The sequence below is a fragment of the Hesperophylax consimilis genome, chromosome 29 (assembly GCF_061612785.1).
Source record: "Hesperophylax consimilis isolate HC1 chromosome 29, BYU_Hcon_1.0, whole genome shotgun sequence".
Taxonomy (NCBI): domain Eukaryota; kingdom Metazoa; phylum Arthropoda; class Insecta; order Trichoptera; family Limnephilidae; genus Hesperophylax; species Hesperophylax consimilis.
In genome coordinates this window covers 3,791,006-3,803,696 of record NC_142864.1, presented here as the reverse complement: position 1 = coordinate 3,803,696, position 12,691 = coordinate 3,791,006, and the positions used below count along the sequence as shown (strand labels likewise).

The following is a 12,691-nucleotide window of genomic DNA, read 5'->3' as shown; positions in this document are numbered from 1 at the left end:
TGGGAAAGGGGGATGGGGGTGGTTTTTAGAAATTTTATGTACACAGTGACCTTTCTCTTGTTTGAAAGTTGTGTGCAAAATTTCGTCAATCTTGGAATGAAGCTGTAGATTTGTATAAATATATCATTATGCTAACCCATTTCTTATACAATTGCAACAAAAAACTCTCTTATAACGACCAGAACTATAACCAGTCGAGACTAAACAGTACCTAAACCCCACGTTATGTCGGCACAAACACAATTCCTCTGCTTAGCTCCCAAAATCTTCAAACTTCTGCCTGATAACTTCAAAAATCGAAACTCATCTCCATACTTTCAAAACACAAGCTGTGGATCCTTACATCTGCAATACATTTTAATCATTTCATTTTTTGTTTCAATAGATCGGTTACGCCGGCTCCACGATCGCCGTCCTCACCGTGATCATCCTCATCATCCAGTTCTGTGTGAAGACCTTTGTCATCGACCAGAAGCAGTGGAAGACCACCTACATCAACAACCTCGTGAAGCATCTCATCATTGGTGTGACTGTCCTCGTAGTGGCCGTTCCCGAGGGTCTGCCTTTGGCTGTCACGCTGTCACTGGCTTATTCTGTTAAGGTACGATGACTCCAGCTTGAAGCAAGGACAATGATAAGTGTTAAATATATCACTGTGTTGAGAAAAGTGATAAGTGCCGCCCACAAGTGCAATTAAGTGAATTAGTAAAATCTTGTATTTGTAATTAACTTTTTACCTACGGGTGATGCCCACTATTTGGAAAGTCAAGCTTACGGCGCGGCTGAAGCAAATGTGCATAATAGAGCGGCACCTAAGATTCAAATCTAAATTTCTGGGAAAGTATCGGTCAAATGGTACAAAGAAATATCTTTACTTCATTCAGATACATTTAAAATCAAAGTCCCCAATTCTCGGCGACGCCGATCTTCCCTCAATTAGTTGATAAGCACCTATGCCTCTCTGACTTCGGTTTTGTTTATTTCATTTTATATTCCGTTTATGGTGGGTTCTTAGCTTGCATCTTTACGTTATTGTAATAAAATAATATAATTTTCAGAACGAGGTAAGAGTTTTAAATGATAAATTATAAAACGTTAAAATCGAGCCAAAGTATCATTTGTTAAGCGGTGTACGGGTTTAATTTGATTGCGTGTAGGTCCAAACAACGCGACAATAGCCCCCACCTAAATACATGCATGTTTACTTAATTGAAGAAAAGATTATAATCGAGGCAACTAAATTGATACTCAGGCCTCTGGCAAATTCTGTCAGAATTTGTGTGTATTTCGACTTTGCAATATGTATAACCCATATAAATAGAATATTTCAGAATATATTCAAAAATTAAACGTTGAAAGGTGATAAAATACACTTTCAAATTTTATTCTTAGAAATTTGGAAATATTTAAATTAGATAAATTTTTCTTAAATTGCGGTTGGAATCTTTGTTTTCATTGAGGAGTACATTTTAATTCTTCTGTGGTTAACTTGTAGATTTGAATATAAAGCGTAGAGTTTTCTTTTTCTAAAACCGTTTAGATCATATTTATCACCATGACAATAAAGGAGACAGAACAATTTCTATGAGACATATGAGCTGTTCCAAAAAGCGAACACATTAGACTTAGGGATTTACAGTAACTTGCTGCTTATCACTTAGCTCACTGTCTACTTGCGCATAGTGACTCAAAATTAACTATTTGGTGGCCACTTATCACTTTCATTGGTTGCGTGTGAATAGATGAAACAATGATGTCTTATTCATTTCGCTGTAGAACAGTAATAATATTCGGATTACCGCCATGTATATTTTATTTGGAAGGTTGTTTCAACTGCAAGCCCTCATTTAACTTTAGACACAGGTTTTAGCGTCAAGTAGAGAAATTAAAACAGATGACACATGCCACTTGAAAAATACAATAGCCACTTAGCTGGCTCCTGGACAAGTACTATAAGTATCTGTTCAGCCTGCCATTTTATCCCAATAATTGTGCAAATGGCTAGATTATATAATGCTATTATGAGTCAGATTTTCTTTTCCATTAGAATTTTGTAACTTTGCAATCCGCATTATGATTATTTGTGTGCATTATATGCAATATATTATGGATTTGTTATATCCCAAATTCGATGTAGTCACTAATACAAGAGTATGCTTAAATGATGGTCTTTCAATAGGGAGGTTCTGAAAGAATCTTTTATCTGAGTCTATTTTTAAAAAGCCTGCGTTGATTCTTCTATGTATAAACTCTCTTTTCCAATTCCAGAAAATGATGAAAGACAACAATCTGGTACGGCATTTGGATGCTTGCGAGACCATGGGTAACGCCACGGCCATCTGCAGCGACAAGACGGGCACGTTAACCACCAACCGGATGACCGTGGTGCAGTCCTACATCTGCGAAAAGCTATGCAAGGTCACGCCCCGCTACAGTGATATTCCAGCGGTTGTCGGAGATACAATTGTGCAGGGCATCGCTATCAACAGCGCTTATACCAGCAAAATCATGGTAACTATATACTATACGTACATATGAGATGATAATATATATCCGTTGATTTAACATAAAGCATGAAGTAAATTACATGTTATTGATATTGATTTAAATATGTGTTCCAGCCGTCCCAGGACCCATCAGGCCCGCCCATGCAGGTGGGTAACAAGACGGAGTGTGCACTGCTCGGTTTCGTGTCTGCGCTCAGCCGCAGTTACCAGGGCGTGCGCGAGGACTACCCAGAGGAGTGCTTCACACGCGTCTACACCTTCAACAGCGTGCGCAAGTCCATGAGCACCGTGGTGCCCTACAAGGGCGGCTACAGGCTCTACACCAAGGGTGCTTCGGAGATTGTACTCAAGAGGTAAGCACACCTTGATGATGAATTAATTAATGAATTCACTTTTACCATCAGGGCTCATCTTGCTAAACATTCAATCTATTTTATTTAAATGTTAATACTGCGCAAGAGTCCCAACTAATTTCCGGTATGTTGTGAGGATAAAGGGAGTAAGGAGGTGAAGGAGATGGGTAAGAGAATGGTTGCAGATCTGGGTATCTAGCACGGTCAAACGATAAAACCCTATATCAATTCGATATTGATTAAATCCGTTATCCATGGTCAGTTGGCGATATTTGCGAGCACCGATTCCGACAATCGGTAGACAAAAGCTATCAAGGTGTCAGATAAGCTGTCAATCTATACAAGTTTTTGAATAATGTCCGGAGTTGAACTAAGGAAGCTCTTAGAATTGAAAGAAGTTTTATACGCAATCAATTAAATTCTATTTCTTGTTTGTTGTTTGATGTATAGGAATGTCAATCCAACTAGATAGATCCGCCGGTGTTGCCATCATAAAACGATTTCTTATATATTTGTTGTCAATATCGGTTTGGCTATGGTTGGATGTTAAGCCTATCGATCCAATGCTGTTAAGTTATCGATTTGAGCGTGCTAGACCCCCAAACATGACTTTTCAACAAAGTCATTTGCAGCAACGTTTCTATTATAAATGTTGGTCTTTCAGCAGGGCGTTATTAACAGTATCTACCACTCCGGCTGCGATTCTCTGGCCTTGTGGAAAAAATACCAGATAAACATTGAAAATCATGACCAAATGCGTGCCACAGCGGACGAGACCCAGAGGTAGGCTGACGACTGACTGCGACTGACCGCAGAAGAGGATAATAACAGAATTTGACGGCTTGAGGAGTGCAGATGAAGGGTCGCAGTGGAGAGAGTAGTTGATGGAAGACAGAATATAATGATTAGAGTCACCTTTCCCTTATTTTAAACTAGCAATTTATTTTGGGCTCAAAGAATAATCTGTTATTCAGAAGAACGAACACCTTTTATTATGAAAATCGAAAGAATTTTTGCAATATTTTTAAATGTAGAAAATCATGTCCTTTTTTCCATAGTTTTCTTTTTATAGTTTGAACTTATTACTTATTCTACTTGGCTCACCACTTCCCCGAGATGAGTCCGTATCACTGAAATCAGTCGATATCACTGATAAACTGAGATATACACGAGTGAAAGCATGGCGTACAACACAATCAAAAATGGACTCAGATCGTCATATCTCATCACCCTTAATTTTCCAAATGTCACTCCGTGATAATATAATATGTAGCCCTGTGCTGATAATGAATGATAAGTTACAAAGATTTCTTCCATTTTTTATCTTCCAGTTTATTCTCATTTTTTAAATTTTCACTTTTGTGTTGTAAGTTGCAATTTCATATCTCTCATTTAGCAAATTAACGGAGATATGTTCGCTACCTTACCTAAGTTCATCTACTGTAATATTTTGATATTTCTCAATGTCTCAATCCAATGAATTAATTCTTCCAGGTGTGCCTTCATCTACGGACACGACGGACATCTGGAGAAGTTCACTCGGGACATGCAGGAGCGCCTGCTGCACCAGGTCATCGAGCCCATGGCCTGCGATGGCCTCAGGACTATCTCCGTGGCCTTCAGGGACTTTGTGCCCGGCAAGGCTGAGATCAACCAGGTACTTTATATCAAAGCTCCGATTTCCCTCACGTTCCTGCGCTGCATGAAGAGCCGCAGACTTTGACGTTTCGGACGTAGGTGATATTTGATCAGTTCAACCAGTGGCGGCCCTTCCCTCGGGTCAGTTAGGCAATCAAAACAACGAATAACTGGTCTTCTTCTAACGTACAGGGTTTTCCAATAAGAGGTGTTATTTTGATATTCAATCGTAAAAGATCAATGGTTTCGTTGCTTGTGTGGCACGTAGCGCCGTCTTGTTGAAAGTAAACGTTGTCCAGATCAATACCATCCAATTCCGGCCATAAAAAATCATTAATCATCTCTCGATAGCAATCCATTCACCGTAACTGTTGCTCCAGCCTCATTTTCGAAAAAGTAAGGTCAATGACTCCGCCGGACCATAAACCGCACCAAACAGTCACACGTTGAGGATAGAGAGGCATTTCAACAATAACTCTTGGGTTTTCCGAGCCGCAGATGCGACAATTTTGCTTGTCGACGAAGCCACCGAGGTGGAAATGGGCCTCATTACTCAAGATGATTTGCATTTGATTCACTCAAGTGAATTTTATCTTTTCACAAAACCAACTAAAAATCTCATCCTACAACCAATTCTAAACTCATGTTGAAAGAGAAAGGGGCCTTATTGGCCCGGAGCTCTGTATGCCACTTATTCAAAAAGTCAAAAAGTCAAGTGAATTTTAATAATTTAAATGCAATGTTTTTGAAGCGTGTATCGTTCCATTTTTATTGACGGCGTAGTTTCTACTTGTCAAATGTCAAAAAATGACAGCTTCAAAAGTAACATCTCCCCAAATAGCGGGCTACTCAAAATAACACCTCTTATTGGAAAACCCTGTATTTAAAATTTACCGCGAGTTTGCAGGCAGCAGTGAATAGTGACATCTAGCGACTTAAAGCAAAGATTCCTTTCCCGTGCATCTCGAAGATTGGCCGGGTCAATTTATCAATAGTCCTGCTATGATATCTTCCGCCTCTTACAATCCTCCATACAATAAACAAGACGGCACTAAAAATGCTCTAGCATGCCGAAGACAGTTTGGGTCATTGTCGTGAAGAGGACAGTACGATGAATGGGTTTGCATATTGCACACACGTCGCATGAAACAATTTACAATCAAATTTGACTCTCAAATTCATGGGATACCCATAAATGAACATGGATAAAATATCAGCATATAGTCACACATTTTTTTTTTTTTTAATTAATTTCTACTTCTTGGACGCCTAGAGCCGCCTCTGAGTTCAACGCTTCTGTGATCTTAATTTGCCTCTCTTGTCTTTCACTTTGCCAGTGACTATGAGTTTCTCCAGAGTTCTCAGTTTGATGAGCCAAGGTAAACTGACTTATGTTATGATGACATAATAATACAAATATTGATTGGTGTTGATTCCAGGTCCATATTGATTCGGAACCCAACTGGGATGATGAGGAGAATATTGCCAACAACTTGACCTGCTTGTGCGTGGTGGGAATTGAAGACCCTGTGAGACCAGAGGTAAGCTTTCTCATTTCTATTATACATTAGGTGGCTGCTACACTCGTAAGTTTTTTCTCGTGATTGACTTATAATATGTATGTGACCTATAGCAAAATTACCAAAGATATTAGAAGAACGAGATGTGCTATGCGCAGTTCGTACTGAGTGGAATTGTTTTGCCGAGTGTCGCCGGTTTTGTTCACCAATACTACTGCACACCTTCGCTTGCACTAAGGTATCCGCACTAATACATACAACAGATTGATATGCTGGTGTGTGGGGTTGTACCTACTTTGTGAGGCTAGGGGTAGTAGCCGGTCAACACCTCTTGTTAAATGGGTGCATATAAGGATTGGTCATCATCACAGTGGTCGGCTTTGGTTCCGATCCGGAACCTTTGGACGCCAAATCTTGCCGGGGGCAAGATATGCCGAGCTCTGCGGTGAGACATAAGAACCCTTCTCAGGGTGGTGGGCATATGGGGCTTATTCACAAGTAAATCAGAGTAAAAGACAAGTTTCTGTACATATAAGTTGAACTCTATTTCATGATAACAGGGTAAACATTAAGCAAGGGATTTTAAAAGACTTACCCCCTATCAGACCGATTCTATCCTATCTAACTATCTAAACGCGGATGAGTGGAGATGCCTTCCTCCCAGGGATACGTCTGCTTCGGCGCGGGCGACCGGCCCACCAGCTCCGTCTCTCTTCTGTAATAAACTTGGCACCTGATGTTTCAACTGAGTCCTCGCCCAACTGGGCTCCGTTGGAAAGTGTCGAACCTTGCAAGAATAACCTTTTCCCGTTATTTTTGTGCCGATTTATGGCTGTCAAAATAACCATAGACAAAAATCAAAATAATAATTAGTACCTAATTATAATTGTTATGTTTCTAAATATTTTCATAACAAGATTTCTGTGCGTACACGTCCCGATACCGTTCAAAGTACCCTAATTAGGTAGTACTCCGGCTACGGTCCGGCGGCCAACATAGCATATCTCGTTCTTGTAATATCTTTGAAAATTACCAATGTAAATGATATTGTAAGTAACTTACTGTGATTTATAGCAACTTAAAGAGGTTGTAAATGGCTTGAATTTTTGACAGGTCCAATCGTGTCTGCACGAAATTACAGCCTTTTCACAGCTTATGAAATCAGTTTGATAAGTTGAGACGCTTTCTGTAAAAAATGGTACCTAAATGCGCCGATGCAAGACGCTAAAAATTATGGTAGATTTTCGTTTATATAAAAAATAGTAATTTTATTATTTTAACTAAAATTTGATTAACCACTCAGAACATTAGAACGTCAAAAGACGTAAATATGATAATAGCGGTCAAGACATTAGAACGTCTTTTCACGTAAACGCGCGAGATTTTACAAAAATCGATTTATTTCCATCACTAGTATACGGATTGCCATGATTTAAAAAACAGAGTATCGATAATGAATAACGCTACGCGTCTGTATTCAAGAATATCTATGGAATGTAGAGGTGCATTATCTAAGTCGATTGGATCTGTCATCTTGTTCGTTCATAATTTATTGCGTTTCTAAATAATTTATTAAAAATATTTTAGTTTGGACGGTTAATATTTTGAGGTGTCTAATAGTTTTTAATTATATTTCTTCAATATATAAAGTGTTATTTCTTTATGATACTCAGAAAAAAGTACATTTTTCACAGCTTTGAAATAATGGTCAGCGATTTTTACATATTTTTGAGGTTTTCATAAAATGTATATTTAGAAATGCAAATATTTACGTATAACAACACAATACCATAGTGGATTTCATAATCTTTCCAAAACATTTTTTAGAATGAGGCCACGTTTCCCAAAACGTGAGTTATGAAGCTTTTAGCAAAACTCGTAAATAACACAAAAATTTTCACGTTTTGACAGTTCTCAAAGGAACACACAGTAAATAAAAGTCTTTGTCTGAGAGGTTAAGATAAGTTCATAAATAGCACTATATAAAACCAAAATAAGAATTAAGAATTTTTCCTTTTTTTAGGTGCCAGATGCTATCCGAAAGTGCCAGAAGGCCGGCATCACAGTGCGCATGGTGACGGGAGATAACGTGAATACAGCGCGGTCCATCGCCTACAAGTGCGGCATCCTAAAGACTACTGACGACTTCCTCATCCTAGAGGGCAAGGAGTTTAACCGAAGGATCAGAGACGCTAATGGAGATGTGAGTTACTTCATTTGTTCTTCCGCAGCGCTTTTTGCTACAGACTGTTAGATTCCTGAACAAACTAGACCCTGGTATAAATATGTATACGTTTCCAACAAAACCAACCACAAATCAGGCTGAAGAAATGTGTAGCAATATGTACATCCCTTGTGACCAGTAGATGGTTCATTCCGAGTATACCCAAAAGAAAGTTGGTAGGATTGAGCCATGGGTATAGTAGCCTTAATCCCTCATATAGAGAAATCTCAGAAATTTCTTCTGAACTCTCTCCAACATGAGAGAATACTTCTCTTGTGTTCTCCAAATTACCGACCCCCTGTACTAATGTTATAAATTTTTTTTCAGTTTCAACGTTTAATGTTGTATTTTTCAGTCTTACTACTCCAGTTCACTGAAAAGTCACAGACTGCCACAGCCAGGAATCTCTAAAATTCCTCGTAGTGCGTAGAACAAGTGCTACACATTGTCAATGTTTGTAAATGTCATGGAGATAATTTATTTATATTATACGCCCATAGGGGCCTTTACAAACATGTGATATATGCAGGGTATCCAGGAATTTCGATAAAATTTATCTTTTTCACTTCTACCATCATGTAGAATCACCTCCCGAATTTAGCGCACTTTACCCCCGGACACCCTGTATAATAATTCAGTAGAACATTATTAAAGAAGTAAAATAGAACACATGCGAAAGGATAATAACAGCTAACATTAATATTTATTTATAAGGTATGTTATTATAGCCTTCTTTAACTAAATTCCGTGCATTTGAACAAATTTAGTATTTCTGGAGAAAGTATTCCCAACTGCATGCAATCTAGGTACAAGCGAGTATCTTGATGATTCAGTCCTGATATTGTTGTTGTAATTAAATTAATTTTTGATGGAGTATTTTTAATTGGTATGTGGAAGGTGATTATGAAGCAGGGCTGTTAATACCATTAACATTTACATATTGGGATGGATGTGAATGATTATGATATTTCCAGGTTCAGCAGCATCTCCTGGACAAGGTTTGGCCCAAGCTGCGTGTGCTGGCTCGATCCTCCCCTACTGACAAATACACGCTGGTGAAGGGCATGATCGACTCGAAGATCTCAGAGGCCCGAGAGGTCGTGGCTGTCACGGGAGACGGTACCAATGATGGGCCCGCGCTGAAGAAGGCTGATGTCGGATTTGCTATGGTAAGTCCAACTTCTTTTTTGTTATTGGAACGATAGTCTGCAAATATATGCGGAGTAAATTTCACTGCACGGCACTGCAATTGTTTGAGTTGGTTTAAATGCCAACCCCAAAATGGACTCATTTTGATTTCTTTATATGTGTAACATTATTTATATTATAAATTGAGATGATGAAGTAATATTCTATAAAAAATATTATCTTGGAGTAAGAGGGGATGGAGAAGAGACGTTTAAAAACCATTCACACTCTTTTATAGTCCTTTCTTCTCACTCTCTCATGGCATCTCCTTATTAGACGGTTATTACAGATTTAACTTTAAACTTGTTTAAAGTCATAGCAGAAAATCCTCAAAATGCTGGATGAAAATACGACGAAGCTGCGTGAAAATTATCTTGATAAGTTATTCTAAAATATCAGAATAAAAACTATTTGTTTTGTTTTCTGCAATGGCTTTCTGTGTACCAGATAATAAATCTTATTATTCATAAATATTTCATGTTTAAATCGTGAGAATTTTCCCCAGAATAGTTAACCCTTGGGACCTTCTAAGACCCAAAGAGTCCCAAATGCCGTGCGCGCATTATACTCTCCTAAGACCATATTTGTCCCAGAACGACCGCACATTATTAAAATGCATATATCTCTCTTCCTCTCATCTAAAAATTAATTATTTCTTTTATGTCAGAAAGAGAACGAAATAGTGCTTGTTATTGTCTTTGAAAAAATTGAAGCTTGTAGAAGGTTCGATCCGTGCAAATCAACAACGTCTCAAGGGTTAATATAAATTAATCGAGAAAGTAATTGGATCACAAACAGACCGCACGTCAAATTTCGCTCTTCAGAAATCACCTTAATTAAACCTTACAAAACTCAATTATCCATGCAATTCATCGTTAAACGTGTTCCTAAAAATCAGTAAAGTGAATTTTCTACTTTAGTGAATTATAAACATTCGGTTTTATTCTCATTCTAAGTGTTTTCATACATTGTGTTGTGACAGAAGTGTTGTTGCCCAAAACAAAAAATTATCATCCGATTCACCAAATAATAATATACAAGAGTGAGCCAGTTAATATTACTCTTATTTGTTGAGTAGCCGTAACCGGTCCGTGGTCTAGCGGTAAGAGCGTTCGGATAGCTAGCGGCATATATTGCACTCGCACAGACATCTGAAGGACCCCGGAACGATCCCAACTGCCGCCAAAGATTTTTATTTTTATTTCTTTTTCCTTGTAAACTGAAATCATTAACAAGAAAGAGAACGGAATAAACTCGAAAAAAAATCGAACTACAATGAACTGTGAAGCATGCTTGAACATCATTTCCAAAAATGACCATGCACTTACGTGCGCCATCTGCAATATTGCCTTTCATAATAACTGCCTAAATATCTCCGATACCAACTTTAAAAGAATGGCATCTAAAAATAAACAAACATGGAAATGCCCAAAATGTAAAAGCCGGCCGAGCTCACCTACTCCGTCGGCATCAACATTAGGTTCAGAAGCCGATGTATTATTTGATCGCCTCACTAAACATTTCGACAACAAAATAAGTGAAATAAAAAAAATGTTTGAGGAAGAAATCAGCGATCTTAAGAAAAGCAGTAATTTTATTTGCAACCAGTATGATGACCTGATCACACGCTTTAAAGATTTGGAGGAGGGCCTCAAAGGTATAAAATTCTTAAAAGAAGAGAATGAAAAAAAAAATACAAGAATCTCATTCTTGGAAAGCCGTCTTGCAGATCTAGAGCAAGTGAAGCTCTCCGACAGCTTGGAAATGGCGGGCGTGGAATTGCGGCCGGGAGAACAAGCCTCGGAAGCAGTACTTCGAGTAGCCAACTCACTGGGACTGCCCTTGCAACCACAAGATATACGCATGGTGACCAGGACTCAAGATCGAAGACAAAACACCCCGGACAAACTCCACATCACCCTCTATAGTCAAAATATAAGGGAATCTATGCTCTCAAAAAAAAACGCGGCCAAAACCATATACTCAAATTCTCATTAGGATCAGCGAGGTGCTGTCACCGTACTTTAAGGAACTTCTATGGAAAACTAAGCAGACGGCTAAAGAAACCCACTACCAATACGTGTGGTTTAAATCAAATAAATTGCTTGTCCGCAAAGCAACTGGGGATAAAATCATCCAAATAAAACACGAAAATGACCTAAAAAAAATGGGGTAACAAACTTAGACGACTAATCCACCTGAATCCAAGTAAATTAAATGTATTGCTAATTATTTAATATGGCAGAATTACTAAATACTATCCACTCAACTAGCACTCACTCACATTATTCAACCAATAATACAAAACTATGCGATTCTTTATTTAGCACCCCAGGCACCCTTACTATATTAAATCAAAACATAAGATCCCTAAACAAAAACTACGACGAACTAGACATACTATTGTCCTCCTTTAAAATAGACTTCAATATTATTATATTAACAGAATGCTGGATCCCAACCTCTTTTACTGTAAAATACAAAAAAAACTACTCCTCATATTTCACAACAAAATACAAAAACCAAAATGATGGAGTTGTTGTTTACATAAAAGATAATCTTAACGCTTCTGTCTCAGAATTCACCCTAGAAAACTCAAACTGTTTACAAATAATCGCTCACCCAGATACGTGCATACTCGCTATTTACAGATCACCTTCATCACACAACATTACACCCTTTCTAATAGCTCTCGACTCTCACATAAAAAAAATTACCCACTTCAAAAACATCATCGTAACTGGTGACATAAACATAAATATACTCCCACAAGGCCATCCCCAGAATATCGAATACCAACTGATGCTCCTGGAACATGGCATAATAAGCGCCATCAACACTCCAACCAGAGTTACCAGAGACTCGGAATCATGTTTAGATCACTTAATGATCAAATCCAAAAACAAATTCTGTAGCGTAGTTTTCGAATCCACAATCACAGATCACTACACAACAATGATAGGACTGACCACACAGGCATTGAACCCAACAACTCAAAACAACATCACAAAATTTGAAACTGACTACGTGAACCTAAAACATTGCCTAGAAAACCAAACGTGGGAACACCTTAAAAAAATTAACAACACTGAAGAAGCCTGGAATTACCTTATTACATACCTACAAACGCTCATCACTCAAAACACCACAAAAACATTCAAATCCTTCACGCACCGCAAAATAAGACTCAAAAAATGGATTACCCAAAGCATAATAAATAGCATTAAAAAACGGGACAAACTGCACAAACAAGTCAAACAC

At 38.2% G+C, this 12,691-nt stretch overlaps 1 protein-coding gene across 6 annotated transcripts in view; it reads left to right on the top strand.

Moving 5' to 3' along the window:
- PMCA (plasma membrane calcium-transporting ATPase 3) overlaps positions 1–12,691 on the top strand; it is a 379,691-nt gene that overhangs the window by 315,131 nt on the left and 51,869 nt on the right. For all 6 annotated transcript variants that reach the window (XM_089649335.1, XM_089649332.1, XM_089649334.1 and 3 more), the window contains exons 12-18: positions 386–601; positions 2,269–2,511; positions 2,622–2,860; positions 4,355–4,517; positions 5,938–6,039; positions 8,042–8,221; positions 9,217–9,411. In XM_089649335.1, the coding sequence (XP_089505461.1) occupies positions 386–601; positions 2,269–2,511; positions 2,622–2,860; positions 4,355–4,517; positions 5,938–6,039; positions 8,042–8,221; positions 9,217–9,411 (1,338 nt within the window). The remainder of the gene's footprint in view (positions 1–385; positions 602–2,268; positions 2,512–2,621; positions 2,861–4,354; positions 4,518–5,937; positions 6,040–8,041; positions 8,222–9,216; positions 9,412–12,691) is intronic.